The sequence below is a fragment of the Leucoraja erinacea genome, chromosome 25, assembly GCF_028641065.1.
Source record: "Leucoraja erinacea ecotype New England chromosome 25, Leri_hhj_1, whole genome shotgun sequence".
Taxonomy (NCBI): Eukaryota; Metazoa; Chordata; class Chondrichthyes; order Rajiformes; family Rajidae; genus Leucoraja; species Leucoraja erinaceus.
In genome coordinates, this window is record NC_073401.1 from 12,013,274 (window position 1) to 12,029,865 (window position 16,592).

The 16,592-nt window shown below is 42.5% G+C and overlaps 1 protein-coding gene across 1 annotated transcript; it reads left to right on the forward strand.

Moving 5' to 3' along the window:
- The first annotated feature begins 11,444 nt into the window (after window positions 1-11,444).
- On the forward strand, window positions 11,445-15,701 carry LOC129709377 (hydroxycarboxylic acid receptor 3-like). The gene has a single exon (XM_055655687.1). The coding sequence runs from the start codon at window positions 11,505-11,507 to the stop codon at window positions 12,540-12,542; it is 1,038 nt and encodes a 345-aa protein (XP_055511662.1). The 5' UTR covers window positions 11,445-11,504; the 3' UTR covers window positions 12,543-15,701.
- The last annotated feature ends 891 nt before the right edge of the window (window positions 15,702-16,592 follow it).

Genomic DNA, 16,592 nt, shown 5'->3' on the forward strand with positions numbered 1-16,592 from the left:
GAGGTTCCATAATCCCACAGCTAGGCAAAACAATCATAGCAGGAACATACAAAGGGAAAGAAGTGAAATGCCCCTTCTACATCACTAAATCGAAAGGACCTGCTATTCTCGGCCTGAACACGTGCCAAAGACTGAAGATTGTGTCAATCAACCATGAAATCAAGACAAACTCCTGCAGAATTGACAGAAACATACCCATCAAAAACCGGCCGCCCATCAGGAACAAAGAAGAATTGATTGACATGTACCCAGAGTGTTTTGACGATACCGTTGGTTGTTTTGAGGAATACGAATACCATATCACAGTAGACCCCAGTGTGAAACCAGTGATCCACCCACCCCGCCGTGTTCCCCTTGAACTGAAAGAGAGGCTAAGGGAACAACTAAACGAAATGGAAAAAAAGGGCATCATCACAGCAATAACTAAACCAACTGATTGGGTAAATTCAATTGTTGTCAAAGAAAAGCCAAACGGAAAACTAAGGATATGCCTTGATCCCAGGGATCTGAACAATGCATTGAAGCGCGACCATTATCCAACTCCAACCCTTGAAGAGATCACACCAGCACTGGCCGGTTCCAAGGTGTTCAGCAAGCTGGATGCTAGCAATGGATATTGGAACATCAAAATAGACCGAGAGTCATCAATGCTCACCACTTTCAACACGCCATTTGGCAGATTCAGATTCAACAGGCTCCCATTCGGGCTGAAGGTGAGTCAAGATGTCTTCCAGCGGAAAATAGATGAAACATACAAAGGCTGTAAAGGGGCAATCGGGATAGCAGATGATATCCAAGTATACGGCAGAGATGAAAACACGCATGATTACAACCTCCATGAGGCTATGGAAAAAACTCGAAGAGCCGGCATAAAGCTCAATGCAGACAAATGCATAATCAAAGAAAGGGAGTGCAAATTCTTTGGACTGATTTACTCTGCAGAAGGAGTGAAACCGGACCCTACAAAAGTGGATGCTATCAACCACATGGAGGAACCCAAAGACAAGAAACAGCTAAGAAGTTTCCTAGGGCTCATACAATACATGGGAGTCTTCATACCTAAGCTTGCTAATCACACAGCAAATCTCCGTGAATTGATGAAAGACGACGCTGAATTTGATTGGTGTGCTTCACATAGCCAAGATTTTGAAAAATTAAAACAACTCATCAGCAAAGAAACGATCCTGCAGTACTATGACAGGCAGAAGCCTGTAACACTCCAAGTTGATGCCTCCATGAGAGGAGTCGGAGCAGTACTGATACAAAATGGCCGACCTATTGCGTATGCATCCAAAGCACTCACTCCTACAGAATCAAGGTACGCAAACATAGAGAGAGAACTCTTAGCAGTAGTCTATGGCTGCGAGAAATTTCACACTTACCTATATGGAAGGTATTTCGACATTGAAACAGACCACCGCCCTCTAGAACAAATCGGAAAAAAAAACCTCACCAAAGCACCAGCCAGACTACAGAGACTATTACTGAGGCTACAGCACTACGACTACAACATCAGATACAAGCCAGGAAAAGACCTGCTGCTAGCTGACGCCCTATCCAGACTATCAACACATGACAAACAAGAGATGGAAGGGCTGAGCATAAAGATCCACCACATTGTGAGTGTGACAAGCGTGAAGCTGGAACAAATCAAAGAGGAAACAGCCAGAGATGAAGAACTCCAGCTCCTCACCCAAATGGTAATACAGGGGTGGCCAGAAAAGAGACAACAAGTTCAGCCTCTCCTCCGCGAATACTGGACCATCCGTGATGATATTTCGGTAGAGAATGGAGTCCTGATGGCCGGATCACGAATCATCATACCCAAGTCCATGCAAAAAGAAATCCTCGAAAAGATCCACCAGGGACACTTAGGAATGGAAAAATGCAGACTCCGTGCTAAATCCGCTGTGTACTGGATAGGCATGTACAAGGACATAGAAAAGCTGGTATCTACATGCCACATATGCCAAAAATACAGGAATTCACAACAGAAGGAGGAAATGACACCCAGTGATATCCCAAGCCGGCCATGGCAAACCATCGGAGCAGACCTGTTCACAGAGAACCAGCAATGGTATTTGATTATGGCCTGCTACTACTCCAAATTCCCATTTGTGAGAAACGTAAAGGATCTGAAAGCTAAAACAATTGTGTCAATTGTTAGAGGGTTGTTTGCAGAGCAAGGAATACCTGAGCAGATCGTATGTGACAATGGAACCCAATTCACATCTCGGGAATTCAGAGAGCTAGCCACCGAATACGGGTTCAAAATCACAACATCTTCACCACATTACCCAAAGGGCCATGGGTTTATTGAAAGGCAAGTACAGACAGTCAAGAAAACACTAATAAAATGCCGAGAGGCAAAGGAGGATCCAAACCTGGCACTTTTATCCTTACGGGCAACTCCACTAAAGGCTGACATGAAGTCTCCTGCAGAAATGCTAAATGGCAGGAAATACAAACCCACCCTGCCAAGCAAAATCCAACCCCCTATCGACCAAGAAGAAACAAGGGCAAAATTGGCAGCTGCCCAGGAGGAGGGGCTGAAACAATACAACAAAAATGCACAGTACTTGCCTGAACTATTTCAAGGCCAAAACGTACATGCTCAGGATCCAACAACAAAGAAATGGACCCCAGCACAAATCACCAGCAGGGCTGGAACCCCAAAATCATATATCATAGAGACAGAACCGGGCAGGCAGTTGAGACGAAACAGAATTCACATCCGCCCGACACCTGAAATGTCAACACCTGCAACTTCAAAGACAACACCAGCAACTCCTAGGACACCACCCACAGCAGCAGCAACACCTACCATTGATGACAACACATTCTCACAAACTGCTACCAGTGAGTCATATAGTCAACCAGCACCAACCAATGGTCAGGAAACAACTCAACAAGTTACCAATACATCGAGTGCAACACTGCAGGCAACAACCAGATCTACTAGATCCAGGAGCAACATCTTACCCCCAGCGCGTTATCGCTAGCACTGGAAGGGACAAGTCACGCCAAGACATGACTCTTGACTGGCTACGCACTACCTGAAAGAAAACAAGCTGCCCTTATATATTTTGTTGTGTAGTATAGTAGAAAGCAGAATGCCATGAATGTGGGCAGAATAATCCCACGGTATCTGCTACAGGATTGCCACCCTCGCTCTGGCAATCCTCTAGTGTCACTAATTTTTGTTCCTTTCTTTTGAGAAGGGGGGATGTTACATATGCTACATATTCATTGTAGCAGTCCCAACCTCCTGCACTACTTTGTATCAGGCACACTCACCCCACACACACACACACTGTGATTAGGTATGTAAGCACTTTTAGTATCACAACGCCACACAGAGAAAGCAGCTGAATAAAGGAGTACAATAAGGCAACCAAAACAACCTGAATTGTGTCGTTTATTATCAGGATATCAAACACGAAGACACAACAGGTCCATCAAGTCTACCGTGCCATTCAATCATGGCTGATCTATCTTTCCCCCTCAACCCCCATTCTCCTGCCGTCTCTGCATAATCCGTGACACCTGCACTAATCAATAATCTATTAATCTCCACTTTAACAAAATATCATTGACTTAGCCCCCACAGCCTTCTGTGGTAATGAACTCCACACATCTCCTATCCAAAGCTATGTCCTTTTATTCTGAGGCTATGGGCTCTAGTGCTAGACACTCCCACTAGTGGAACAATTCTTTCCACATCCACTCTATCCAAGCCTTTCAAGAAAGTATTGTTTTTTTTTGTTTCCTAGTTTGCTGTAAGAATTCTGAAATCTGCTTGGCTATTTGGCCTACTTGGGGTTAGGTTTACTATTATCATATGTACTGAGGTACAGTGAAAAGCTTTGTTGTTTTCAAATCTGATATTACTATACATACAATCAAGCCAAACTCAAGAACAATAGGTAAAACAAAGGGAAAGATGCAGAGTGCAGAATATAATTCTCAGCATTGTAGCGCATCAGTTGCAGAGACCAAGTTCAATGTCTGCAATGAGGTAGAGGTGAACCGGATGGTCCCCTATCTTATTGAAGGACCGTTCAGAAGCCTAGTAACAGAGGGGAAGAAACTGTTCCTCACTCTGGTGGTGAGCGCTTTCAAGCTGCTTTCCATCTGCCTGATGTGAGTGGGGAAAATAAGGGATGACCAAAGTCAGAACGGTCTTTGTTTATGGAATTAGAAGGAACTGCAGATTGTGGTTTATACCAAAGATGGACGCATAGTGCTGGAGTAATTCAGCGGGTCAGGCAGCATCTCTGGGGAAAATGGAAGGGTGAGGTTTCAGTTTAGGACCTTACTTCAGACTAAGTAGGAGGGCATAGGGGAGGAAAAAACTGGAGGCAAGAAAAGTCCAGGACAACTTAGAGGGCAACAGATGACCTCAGGCAGGGTGGTTCACTGAAATGTAACGGCTATAGCTTGGACCCAATAACAGCACAGCATCAGGCAGGTATAATTGGTAATGAACCTTATCACGATACTGTTACACAGAGTAGTAACACAGGAATGGATACACCGTACTCACACAGAGGCTCAGGATTGAGCGAGGGTTCCGAAGAGTGGCAGGCAGGAGACATAGTCAGGGTAGCAGAAGATCCGGTAACCAGGAGATCAAACACACAATGCAAACAAACCAGCGAGGGACAGACGAAAGGAGAGTCGAAGCCAGGCAGGTAGTTGAGGAGCCGTTGCAGGGATACACCAAACAGCCCAGGAGAGAGGCCGACAGAAACCAGGAGGTCGGGGACAGAAGGCTGAGGACAGAAGGCTATCCGGGAAGACGACAGGACGGAATGGTCAGGGGCAGGCAGGTTCGAATCCGTGTAGGCAGTCGGGAAATCGCTGGAGAGTCTTGCATGAATGCTGAGAACAATCTGGCACTGTGTGAACGGTGAGGAGAGTCTATATACCGAGTCTATATCTAGGTGATCAGAGGCAACTGAGTGCAACAGGTGAGGAGAGTTAGGCTGATGAGAGGGGAGTGGCAGGCAGGCAGGTGAGGAGAAGGAGGGACCGGTGGAAAAGTACTGGGAGGTGAAGTGGATGAGAATGAGGAGAGGGCAGACTGTGACATGAAAGGCCAATTGGGGGCTGGGGAAGGTGTGATCACAAATGGGATACATTGGGCTGCTCTCTCAAAGGCAGCGTGAAGTGTGGATGGAGTCAATGATGGGGATAGACACAAAGTGTTGGTCACTCAGCGTGTCAGGCAGCATCTCTGGAGAAAATAGAGAACTGTATCCTGAGACTCTCCTAGTGGCAGCATGATGTAAAGGTTGTAACTTTGTTTGCTCCCTTAACTTTTAACTTCTTGCTTACCACTCTTTCAATGTTACTTGATATTAGTTGATTTCAAATCATGGTCTAACCTTTCTTAAAGTGTTGATAACACTTTTATATGCTTCAATCGTGTAAAGGATGGAGTCAAGAGGAAAAAGAGCTTCTCCAAGGAAGGAGCGTGGGGAAGGCGCAGCTTCCGACTCTGGTATCCTCGAAGCAATATTGAAAATGAACGGAGAAATGAAAACAAGATTCTGCAGTTTTGAAAAAATGATGAAAGGAATTTCGAGTAAATTGAAGGAAGTTCAAGACGCTGATTATGTTACAAGATGAATCTCGTGAACAGAAGGGACAAATTGATAACTTGTGAACCTTGGGCCAGGAAAGAAATTTGAAGATTGAGAAACTGGAACGGAAAATGAATGAAAATATTCGGGCACTTGAGCAAAACAAGATTAAAAACAAGGATCTGGAAACAAGAAGCCGTCGACTGAATTTGCCAATTGGTGATTTGCCTGAAGGTTCCAAAATTCTTTCCAAAATATTAGCTATGAGATTGGAAAATATTTTACCGCAAATTATTTTTGAAGATCAGACAGGTTTTATTATTATATAATCGTTACTCATACTTTAACGTTAGGAGATTAATGAATATCATATATACAGCGTCAAATAAAACTCCAGGATGTGTCATTTCACTTGATGCTGAGAAGGCATTTGATAGAGTAGTATGGGAATACTTATTCACTCTGTGGCACTTGAAAAATTTAAGATTGGTCCAAAATATATCTCTTGGATCAAGCTGGTATATCATATACCTCGGGCTTCTGTACTTACCAATAATCAGAGATCCCCTTTTTTCACGCTCTTTCGCAGTAATAGACAGGGCTGTCTTTTAAGTCCTTTACTGTTTGATATCGCTTTGGAGCCTATGGCCACCGCTATTAGGGAATCCCCTAATATTTTTGGTATTGTCTGTGGGAATAAGACACATAAGCTATCTCTCTGTGCAGATGATCTGTTATTATTCATCTCTAACCCAGATAAATCTATTCTTGCAATAGTAGCACTACTTAATCAATTTTTTTAGTTTTTCTGGTTATAAACTAAATCTTAGTAAGAGAGAGCTTTTTCCATTAAACAATCTAATTTCGAATTATGAACAGTTTCCATTTAGATTGACTACCGAATGTTTTACTTATTTAGGCATTAAGATTACCAACACAAGGATCTATTTAAAGCCAATTTTACACCTCAATTGACCATAACAAACAAGTTTACTAAATGATCGCCAATGTCCTTATATTTAATCGGCCAAATCAATGCTATTAAAATGTTTATCCTACCTACATTTTTGTATTTATTTCAGATGATACCAATTTTTATTGCAAAATCTTTCTTTGATATTATTGACTCCAAAATTTCTTCATATATATGGCAGAATAAAAATCCCAGACTAATTAAAAAATACTCATAGAAATCAAAAAAAGACGGTGGTTTGGCACTGCCGAACCTTAGATTTTACTATTGGGCAGTTAATGCTCGCTAACTAACGTTTTGGACAAATGATTTAGAAGCTACCCAATGCCCAGGATGGATAAATCTTGAATGTGATTCTATGCAAGGGCTATCATTGGCTTCTATTCTAGGGGCCTCGTTACCTTTTACAATTACGAGATTGAATAAATATACGACTAACCCAATAATAAGACATACATTCCGAATATGGTTTCAATTTCATAAGATTTTTGGATTGAATGATTTTATCTTATCTAGTCCTATCATATCTAATTTTTTCTTCCAACCTTCTAATACTGATCAAGTCTTTCTGTTATGGAAGGGATTAGCAGCTTTTTGTGATTTGTTTTTGGATGAGTTTTTGTGCCTTTTGAACAAGTCTCCAATAAATATAATCTACCTAACTCACATTTCTTTAGATATTTACAAGTAAACTCATAAATAGTAATTATTAAACCTTTCTGATAAGGGTTCAAATGTAAAATTTTTTTCCAAGATTTCGGTTTGATGCGGTAATGGAAAAAAGGGTAGAGTAGCCTTCAATAGATGTCTAACTTGTAAATATCTAAAGAAATGTGAGTTAGGTAGATTATATTTATTGGAGACTTGTTCAAAAGGCACAAAAACTCATCCAAAAACAAATCACAAAAAGCTGCTAATCCCTTCCATAACAGAAAGACTTGATCAGTATTAGAAGGTTGGAAGAAAAAATTAGATATGATAGGACTAGATAAGATAAAATCATTCAATCCAAAAATCTTATGAAATTGAAACCATATTCGGAATGTATGTCTTATTATTGGGTTAGTCGTATATTTATTCAATCTCGTAATTGTAAAAGGTAACGAGGCCCCTAGAATAGAAGCCAATGATAGCCCTTGCATAGAATCACATTCAAGATTTATCCATCCTGGGCATTGGGTAGCTTCTAAATCATTTGTCCAAAACGTTAGTTAGCGAGCATTAACTGCCCAATAGTAAAATCTAAGGTTCGGCAGTGCCAAACCACCGTCTTTTTTGGATTTCTGTGAGTATTTTTTACTTAGTCTGGGATTTTTATTCTGCCATATATATGAAGAAATTTTGGAGTCAATAATATCAAAGAAAGATTTTACAATAAAAATTGGTATCATCTGAAATAAATACAAAAATATAGGTAGGATAAACATTTTAATAGCATTGATTTGGCCGATTAAATATAAGGACATTGGCGACCATTTAGTAAACTGTTGTTTGTTGTGATCAATTGAGGTGTAAAATTGGCTTTAAATAGATCCTTGTGTTGGTAATCTTAATGCCTAAATAAGTAAAACATTCGGTAGTCAATCTAAATGGAAACTGTTCATAATTCGAAATTAGATTGTTTAATGGAAAAAGCTCTCTCTTACTAAGATTTAGTTTATAACCAGAAAAACTAAAAAAATTGATTAAGTAGTGCTACTATTGCAAGAATACATTTATCTGGATTAGAGATGAATAATAACAGATCATCTGCACAGAGAGATAGCTTATGTGTCTTATTCCCACAGACAATACCAAAAATATTAGGGGATTCCCTAATAGCGGTGGCCATAGGCTCCAAAGCGATACCAAACAGTAAAGGACTTAAAAGACAGCCCTGTCTATTACTGCGAAAGAGCGTGAAAAAAGGGGATCTCTGATTATTGGTAAGTACAGAAGCCTGAGGTATATGATATATCAGCTTGATCCAAGAGATATATTTTGGACCAATCTTAAATGTTTCAAGTGCCACAGAGTGAATAAGTATTCCCATACTACTCTATCAAATGCCTTCTCAGCATCAAGTGAAATGACACATCCTGGAGTTTTATTTGACGCTGTATATATGATATTCATTAATCTCCTAACGTTAAAGTATGAGTAACGATTATATAATAATAAAACCTGTCTGATCTTCAAAAATAATTTGCGGTAAAATATTTTCCAATCTCATAGCTAATATTTTGGAAAGAATTTTGGAACCTTCAGGCAAACCACCAATTGGCAAATTCAGTCGACGGCTTCTTGTTTCCAGATCCTTGTTTTTAATCTTGTTTTGCTCGAGTGCCCGAATATTTTCATTCATTTTCCGTTCCAGTTTCTCAATCTTCAAATTTCTTTCCTGGCCCAAGGTTCGCAAGTTATCAATTTGTCCCTTCTGTTCACGAGATTCATCTTGTAACATAATCAGCTTGTCTTGAACTTCCTTCAATTTACTCGAAATTCCTTTCATCATTTCTTCAAAACTGCAGAATCTTGTTTTCATTTCTCCGTTCATTTTCAATATTGCTTCGAGGATACCAGAGTCGGAAGCTGCGCCTTCCCCACGCTCCTTCCTTGGAGAAGCTCTTTTTCCTCTTGACTCCATCCTTTACATGATTGAAGCATATAAAAGTGTTATCAACACTTTAAGAAAGGTTAGACCATGATTTGAAATCAACTAATATCAAGTAACATTGAAAGAGTGGTAAGCAAGAAGTTAAAAGTTAAGGGAGCAAACAAAGTTACAACCTTTACATCATGCTGCCACTAGGAGAGTCTCAGGATACAGTTCTCTATTTTCTCCAGAGATGCTGCCTGACATGCTGAGTGACCAACACTTTGTGTCTATCCCCATCATTGACTCCATCCACACTTCACGCTGCCTTTGAGAGAGCAGCCCAATGTATCCCATTTGTGATCACACCTTCCCCAGCCTCCAATTGGCCTTTCATGTCACAGTCTGCCCTCTCCTCATCCTCATTCTCATCCACTTCACCTCCCAGTACTTTTCCACCGGTCCCTCCTTCTCCTCACCTGCCTGCCTGCCACTCCCCTCTCATCAGCCTAACTCTCCTCACCTGTTGCACTCAGTTGCCTCTGATCACCTAGATATAGACTCGGTATATAGACTCTCCTCACCGTTCACACAGTGCCAGAATGTTCTCAGCATTCATGCAAGACTCTCCAGCGATTTCCCGACTGCCTACACGGATTCGAACCTGCCTGCCCCTGACCATTCCGTCCTGTCGTCTTCCCGGATAGCCTTCTGTCCTCAGCCTTCTGTCCCCGACCTCCTGGTTTCTGTCTGCCTCTCTCCTGGGCTGTTTGGTGTATCCCTGCAACGGCTCCTCAACTACCTGCCTGGCTTCGACTCTCCTTTCGTCTGTCCCTCGCTGGTTTGTTTGCATTGTGTGTTTGATCTCCTTGTGACCGGACCTTCTGCTACCCCGACTATGTCTCCTGCCTGCCACTCTTCGGAACCCTCGCTCAATCCTGAGCCTCTGTGTGAGTACGGTGTAGCCATTCCTGTGTTACTACTCTGTGTAACAGTATTGTTATAAGGTTCATTACCAATTATACCTGCCTGATGCTGTTCTGCTATTGGGTCCAAGCTATACCTGTTACATTTCAGTGAACCACCCTGCCTGAGGTCATCTGTTGCCCTCTAAGTTGTCCTGGACTTTTCTTGCCTCCAGTTTTTTCCTCCCCTATGCCCTCCTACTTAGTCTGAAGATAGGTCCTAAACTGAAACCTCAACCTTCCATTTTCCCCAGAGATGCTGCCTGACCCGCTGAATTACTCCAGCACTATGTGTCCATCTTTGGTATAAACTGCCATCTGCAGTTCCTTCTAATTCCATAAACAAAGACCTTTCTGACTTTGGTCATCCCTTGTTTTCCCCACTCACATCAGGCAGATGGAAAGCAGCTTGAAAGCGCTCACCACCAGAATGAGGAACAGTTTCTTCCCCTCTGTTACTAGGCTTCTGAACGGTCCTTCAATAAGCTAGGGGACCATCCGGTTCACCTCTACCTCATTGCAGACATTGAACTTGGTCTCTGCAACTTATGCACTACAATGCTGAGAATTATATTCTGCACTCTGTATCTTTCCCTATGTTTTACCTATTGGCTTGATTGTATGTATAGTAATATCAGATTTGAAAACAACAAAGCTTTTCACTGTACCTCAGTACATATGATAATAGTAAACCTAACCCCAAGTAGACCAAATAGCCAAGCAGATTTCAGAATTCTTACAGCAAACTAGGAAACAAAAAAAACAATACTTTCTTGAAAGGCTTGGATAGAGTGGATGTGGAAAGAATGGTTCCACTAGTGGGAGAGTCTAGCACTAGAGCCAATAGTCTCAGAATAAAAGGACATAGCTTTGGATAGGAGATGAGGTGGTATTTCTTTAGTCAGAGGGTGGTGAATCTGTGGAATTCATTACCACAGAAGGCTGTGGGGGCCAAGTTAATGATATTTTTTAAAGTGAAGATTGATAGATTATTGATTAGTGCAGGTGTCACGGATTATGCAGAGACGGCAGGAGAATGGGGGTTGAGGGGGAAAGATAGATCAGCCATGATTGAATGGCACAGTAGACTTGATGGACCGAATGGCCTAACTCTGCTCCTATAGTTTATGAACGAAACTTTGTGCAGTCTCTTGTGTCTCCAATAAACCCATTCAACATAATCCCAGGTTCCTCAATGTGATTTATGGCTGCCGTGTACCTTGGTAGGATTTCTCAGTGAGTTGTTGGAAGTTTCACAATGTAACTTATTTTAGCTGTGCGGTTTTGGCCGTGGAACCACCCCAGATCTATGATGCGAAGCATAACACCCCCCCCCCCCCCCGTACATATTACACTGCATCTCATCTTATTCCTCTTTCAAAGTAACTGAGTTTACTTCCACGATGGGTGACGAGAACAAGTCTTGTCCATTAGTGGAGGACATTAACTCATCCTACAATCCGCCAGTGCTCATTTTAACATTTATCTTTGGAGTCATTGGAAATGCAATTGCTCTGTGGGTCTTCTCTTTGCATGTGAAAACTTGGAGATCAAGCACAGTGTACGGGTTGAACCTGGCCATCGCGGACACTCTGCTAATCTGCGCCCTACCATTTCGAGTTGACTATTACATCCGTGGGAAAGACTGGATTTTCGGCGATGTTGCCTGTCGCCTGAAGATATTCACGATATTTATGAACCGGGCAGTGAGCGTTGCTTTCCTGGCGGTTATGGCGCTTGAACGCTACTTCAAGGTGATCCACCCTCACCATAAAGTGAGCAAAATGACCACAAGCGGTGCGGTGAAGGTATCCTGCATTCTTTGGCTTGTAACGCTGGCGATGTGTTTGCACGTTTTGACTGAACCTCGCACGTTCCAGCACATGAATGTGACAAATTGTGAGCCGTTCAAACCATTCAAGCCCTTAAGTTCCACAGCGATTTTGACTAACATGGTTTTTATTAATTGCAATTTCATTTTACCGGCTTCGATCATCCTGTTTTCCACTTGCTGTATCGCCTGGAAGCTAAAGCAGATGAAATCTGAACTGAGGGCCAAATATAAACGAGCAACGAGGCTTGTGGTGGTCGTGGCGACGGTTTTCATCATCTGTTTCTTACCCAGCAACGTTGCTGTAATTGCTGTTTTAATCTCAAACCGCGTAAGTAATTGCAAGACGTTCGACGTTACCGTGCAGATCTTCGACAACACCCTGTGCATCACTTACTTGAACAGTGTGCTCGATCCGTTTGTTTACTACTTCTCCAGTTCCACGTTCAAGGAAACTCTGAAGAAAGCTCTCATTTCTCACAACATCAGACTTTTCAGATCAACAATTCGCTCAGCTCCACCAAAACCAGAAACACAAGTTGAACCTCAACGATCTTCTGTTCTCAACACCTGGGACCATTTACGAACTGAGTCGAATGACAATCTGTGAACCAGCTCCCAATGTTGCTGCTTGCTTTCTTCCAACTTGCTCTGGGGAGAAGGGTCTGGGCGGGGCGCTCTCCCAAGTATTTTTAAATCGTTTGATCTTAAGAAAGTCATCGCCCTGCAGTTTCTAATTTAAGTTACTCGCCGACCACATTTCTAATGCAAAAGGCAACCGTAGTACTAAAAAGGGTCTGAAGAAGGGTTTCGGCCCGAAACGTCGCCCATTTCCTTCGCTCCATAGATGCTGCTGCACCCGCTGAGTTTCTCCAGCAATTTTGTGTACCATAGTACTAAAAATATTGAAAGATGCAACCGCGATGGCCAGTAAGGAGACACAATGAACCGCAGACGCTGGAGTCTCGATTAGAACACAAAGTGCTGGAGGAACTTAGCGGGTCAGGCAGCATCTGTGGAGGGAATGGACAGACGACGTTTTGGGGATCGGAACCCTTCTTCAGACCATCTTTGGTCTAATCCAGCATCTGTAGTTCTTTGTTTCTTCATCATAACGCTTTGGGATAAATCTTGTTAACAATACAATAATATTTTGTATGTGGCAACTGGTCATCTTGTGGTACCAGAGAACAAAAGAGGTGGGGGCTGGCGATCAGGCTGATCAATGATGTCTCACTGGGAGACAGTACAAACTGCTGAGGTGAGCACAAATTTATTGAAAGATGTAGCATGGAACCAAGTGCTTTGTCCCACCGAGCACGCAGACCACCGATCACCCACGCGCACTAGTTCCATGTTAACCCATTGACCTCAGTTGCTGTCTGTATGGAGTTTGCATGTTCTCCCTGTGACCATGTGAATTTTTTCTGGGTGCTCCGGTTTCCTCCCACATCGCAAAGACATGCCGGTCTGTAGGTTAATTGACCTCTGCAAATTGCCCCAAGTGTGTTGGGAGTGGATGACAAAGCGAGATAACATAGAACTAGCGTGAACGGGTGGTCGGCGTTAACTCGGTGGGCCGATCATCCTGCTTCCATGCTGTATCTCTAAACTAAACAAAGGGCGTTGGCGATATCTATACAGGGCTGAGAATTATTTATTTATGGATGTTATGGAAGGCATTGGTGGAACAGAATTATGGAGTTGGGTATTAAGTCTTATCAAAAGAAGGATCCCGATTCAATAGTTGAGTGGCTTTTATTGTCACATGTGCAAAGTGCAAACGCACAGTGAAATTATTTTCTTACAGCCCAGTGCAGTATTGACATACCCAAGCACATCCCCAATTAGCAATTGTACAGAAATATTCTGCTCAGCCCGCGTGAGGCACCATGTTTTGGTGTTATTTTTCAAGCCCAGTCCACTTTCCAGTCTGAAGAAGGGTCTTGACCCGAAACGCCACCTTTTCCTTTTCCCCAGAGATGCTGTCTGACCTGCTGAGTTACTCCAGCTGAGTTACTCCAGCTTTATGTGTCTGTCCACATTCCAGTTGTTATGGGCGGTGCCCGATTCTGGCAAACCCCAGGCTGCTGCAGGGCATCCAGTCGTCACTATCCCCTGGTCAACCAGCAACCAACGTACTCTCCTCACTGGTCCACCTTTGTTCCCTGATTGTTGTAACTCATGATTTTCCATGCCTGAATTATCAGGAACTGTTTCTGTCAGAGAAATAAAATGGGCATTACCCACTTCTCACATCGAAGAAATATATTGGCTTTAAAAAATAATATCAATTAAAAAAAGTCCCAGGTGAATTTTGGGCTGGGCCTCTTTCAAATATCAAGTGGTGTGAGATTTTGTTTAGTGAATATGAAGAACAAAAGCTTCTAAATCCACCAATCCATAAACTCAGAACTGAAAGATGTTTTGAGGAAGGATATCCTTGCTATTGAGGCAGTGCAGCGTAGATTCACAAGGTTATTCCCCGGGATGGTGGGACTGTCATACGAGGAAAGATTGGAAAGGCTGGGGTTGTACTCTGAATTTGGAAGGATGAGAGGGATTATTATAGAAACTTATTAAATTAAAGCTAGATGCAGAGAAAAGTGTTCCCAATGTTGGGGGAGTCCTGAACCAGGGGCCACAGACTAAGAATAAAGGGGCCATTTAAAACTGAGATGAGAAAAAACTTTTTCACCCAGAGAGTTATGAATTTGTGGAATTCTCTGCACAGAAGGCAGTAGAGACTTTAAAAGAGAGTTAGATAGAGCTCTAACGGTTAGCAGAATCAAGGTATATGGCGAGAGGGCAGGCATGGGTTACTGATTGTGGATGATCAGCCATGATCACAATGAATGGCGTTGCTGGCTTGGGGCCAAATGGCCTCCTCCTGCACCTATTTTCTATGTTTCTGTGTAAAACTTGCATTTCCCTGTTTACAGGGTTGGTTTCTAGATAGCCCAGGAACCAAAGCAGAGAGTGAAAGAGGAAATTCCTAGAGTTTTTCAATCTATTACTTAAACCACTACTGTGGTTAACATGTGCGCCAAATTTTGTGTGACATATCTAGAAATGGGCTTTGTAGACACAAGGAATTGTAGATACTGGAATCTTACATTGAGCACAAAGTGCTGGAGTAACTGTGGGCAGCACAGTGGTGCAGCGGTAGAGTTGCTGCCTTACAATGCCAGTGTTTTGGGTACGATCCTGACTATGGGTGTCGTCTGTTCCGAATTTGTACGTTTTCCCCATGACAGCATGGGTTTCCTCCAGTTTCCAGTGCAAATTGGAGTCGGGAAAGAGCAGGGAGAGAAAGAAGAAAAAGGATGGGGTGGGATGCTACCTAAAATTGGAAATCCTATCCAATTCAATTCAATGGGCTTTTTCTCCTTGTTTTTCTCAACCATGATACTGTACGTAGGTTCCACACAATATGCCAAATGCAAATTGGAGGGTCAGCACCTCATAGTTTGATTTGGCAGCTTACAACCCAGCGGTATGAATGTTGATTTCTCTAATCGTAACTCCTGCATTTCCTTCCCCACCCCCACCTCTCCTCTCCCCGCTCCCTCAATCCTACTAGTTCCACTGTTCACATCCTTGCATCCCTGTTGTTAGCACATCATCCCCACCCAACAGTGGGCCATTTAGGACTCCCCAGTTCCTGAGGTCATCTGTAGCCAACCCTGTAGAATCTCTGTGGAAAAATTAACTCGCTTTAAGTGTGAAGTTGTTTAGCTTAACATTAACATATCTGATTCTAGCTGAATTGAGCTGATAATTCATGTTACTTAAACTTTTATTTTGAAATGATCAGAAGCTGTCTGGATACATTTTTTTTGTGAATGTAAAATAACAAAATAAAGTTTGAATATGATTGTACCTTCTATGGTTTGTGGTTCCCGCACAAGTAAAAAACCCTTGTTTTTTGTCCACCATTTGCAACATTATAGACCAGCACATTTATCATAGATCAGCATCTGAGATCTGCAATGTCTTTGAATAGATACGGAAGTCACAAGGGCCTGTGGTAACAATGTTCTTAGGATGGATAAGGAAATGGCTAGAGCATCAACAACAGTGCATGCAGACTCCTCATACAGCTTCCAATGGCTACTGCACTTTTCCTAATTTCCCACATGGTGCATTATTTCAATGGTCCCAGGGTCAATTTTAAGAAATCCTACCCAATTTCATAGCTCAGATGAGCCCAAAGACGGGTGGGTTTGTAGGTTAATTGGCCTCTGTCATTTATCCACATCGTGTAGGGAGTGGAGTTGAATGCTCTATATGTTGTACAAAAACCCACAATTAGTCTGGTGGATCTTCATTGCTCCCCCTCTATAGCAAGTGCAGTGTTTCTGCAGGGTGACCAAAACTGAACACAATATTCTAAATGTGGGCTCACCATTCACTGTATAGATGAGTTGGGCCAAAGGGCCTGTTTCCATGCTATATCACTTTATGGCTCCATAACTTTCTCATTATAGACTGGGGCTGTCATGGTGCTGAGGACTTTGTCCGGGTAGAATTTGTCACCCAGAGAGTTGTGGATCTGTGGAATTATCTTCCACAGATGACAGTAGAGGCCAATTCACTGGATGTTTTCAATAGAGAGTTAGATTTAGCTCTTGGGGCTAAAGGAATCAAGGGATATGGG

Bases quoted from the DNA above. Each gene is read 5' to 3' on its own strand.
- LOC129709377 (XM_055655687.1), top strand. From the start codon at position 11,505: ATGGGTGACGAGAACAAGTCTTGTCCATTAGTGGAGGACATTAACTCA.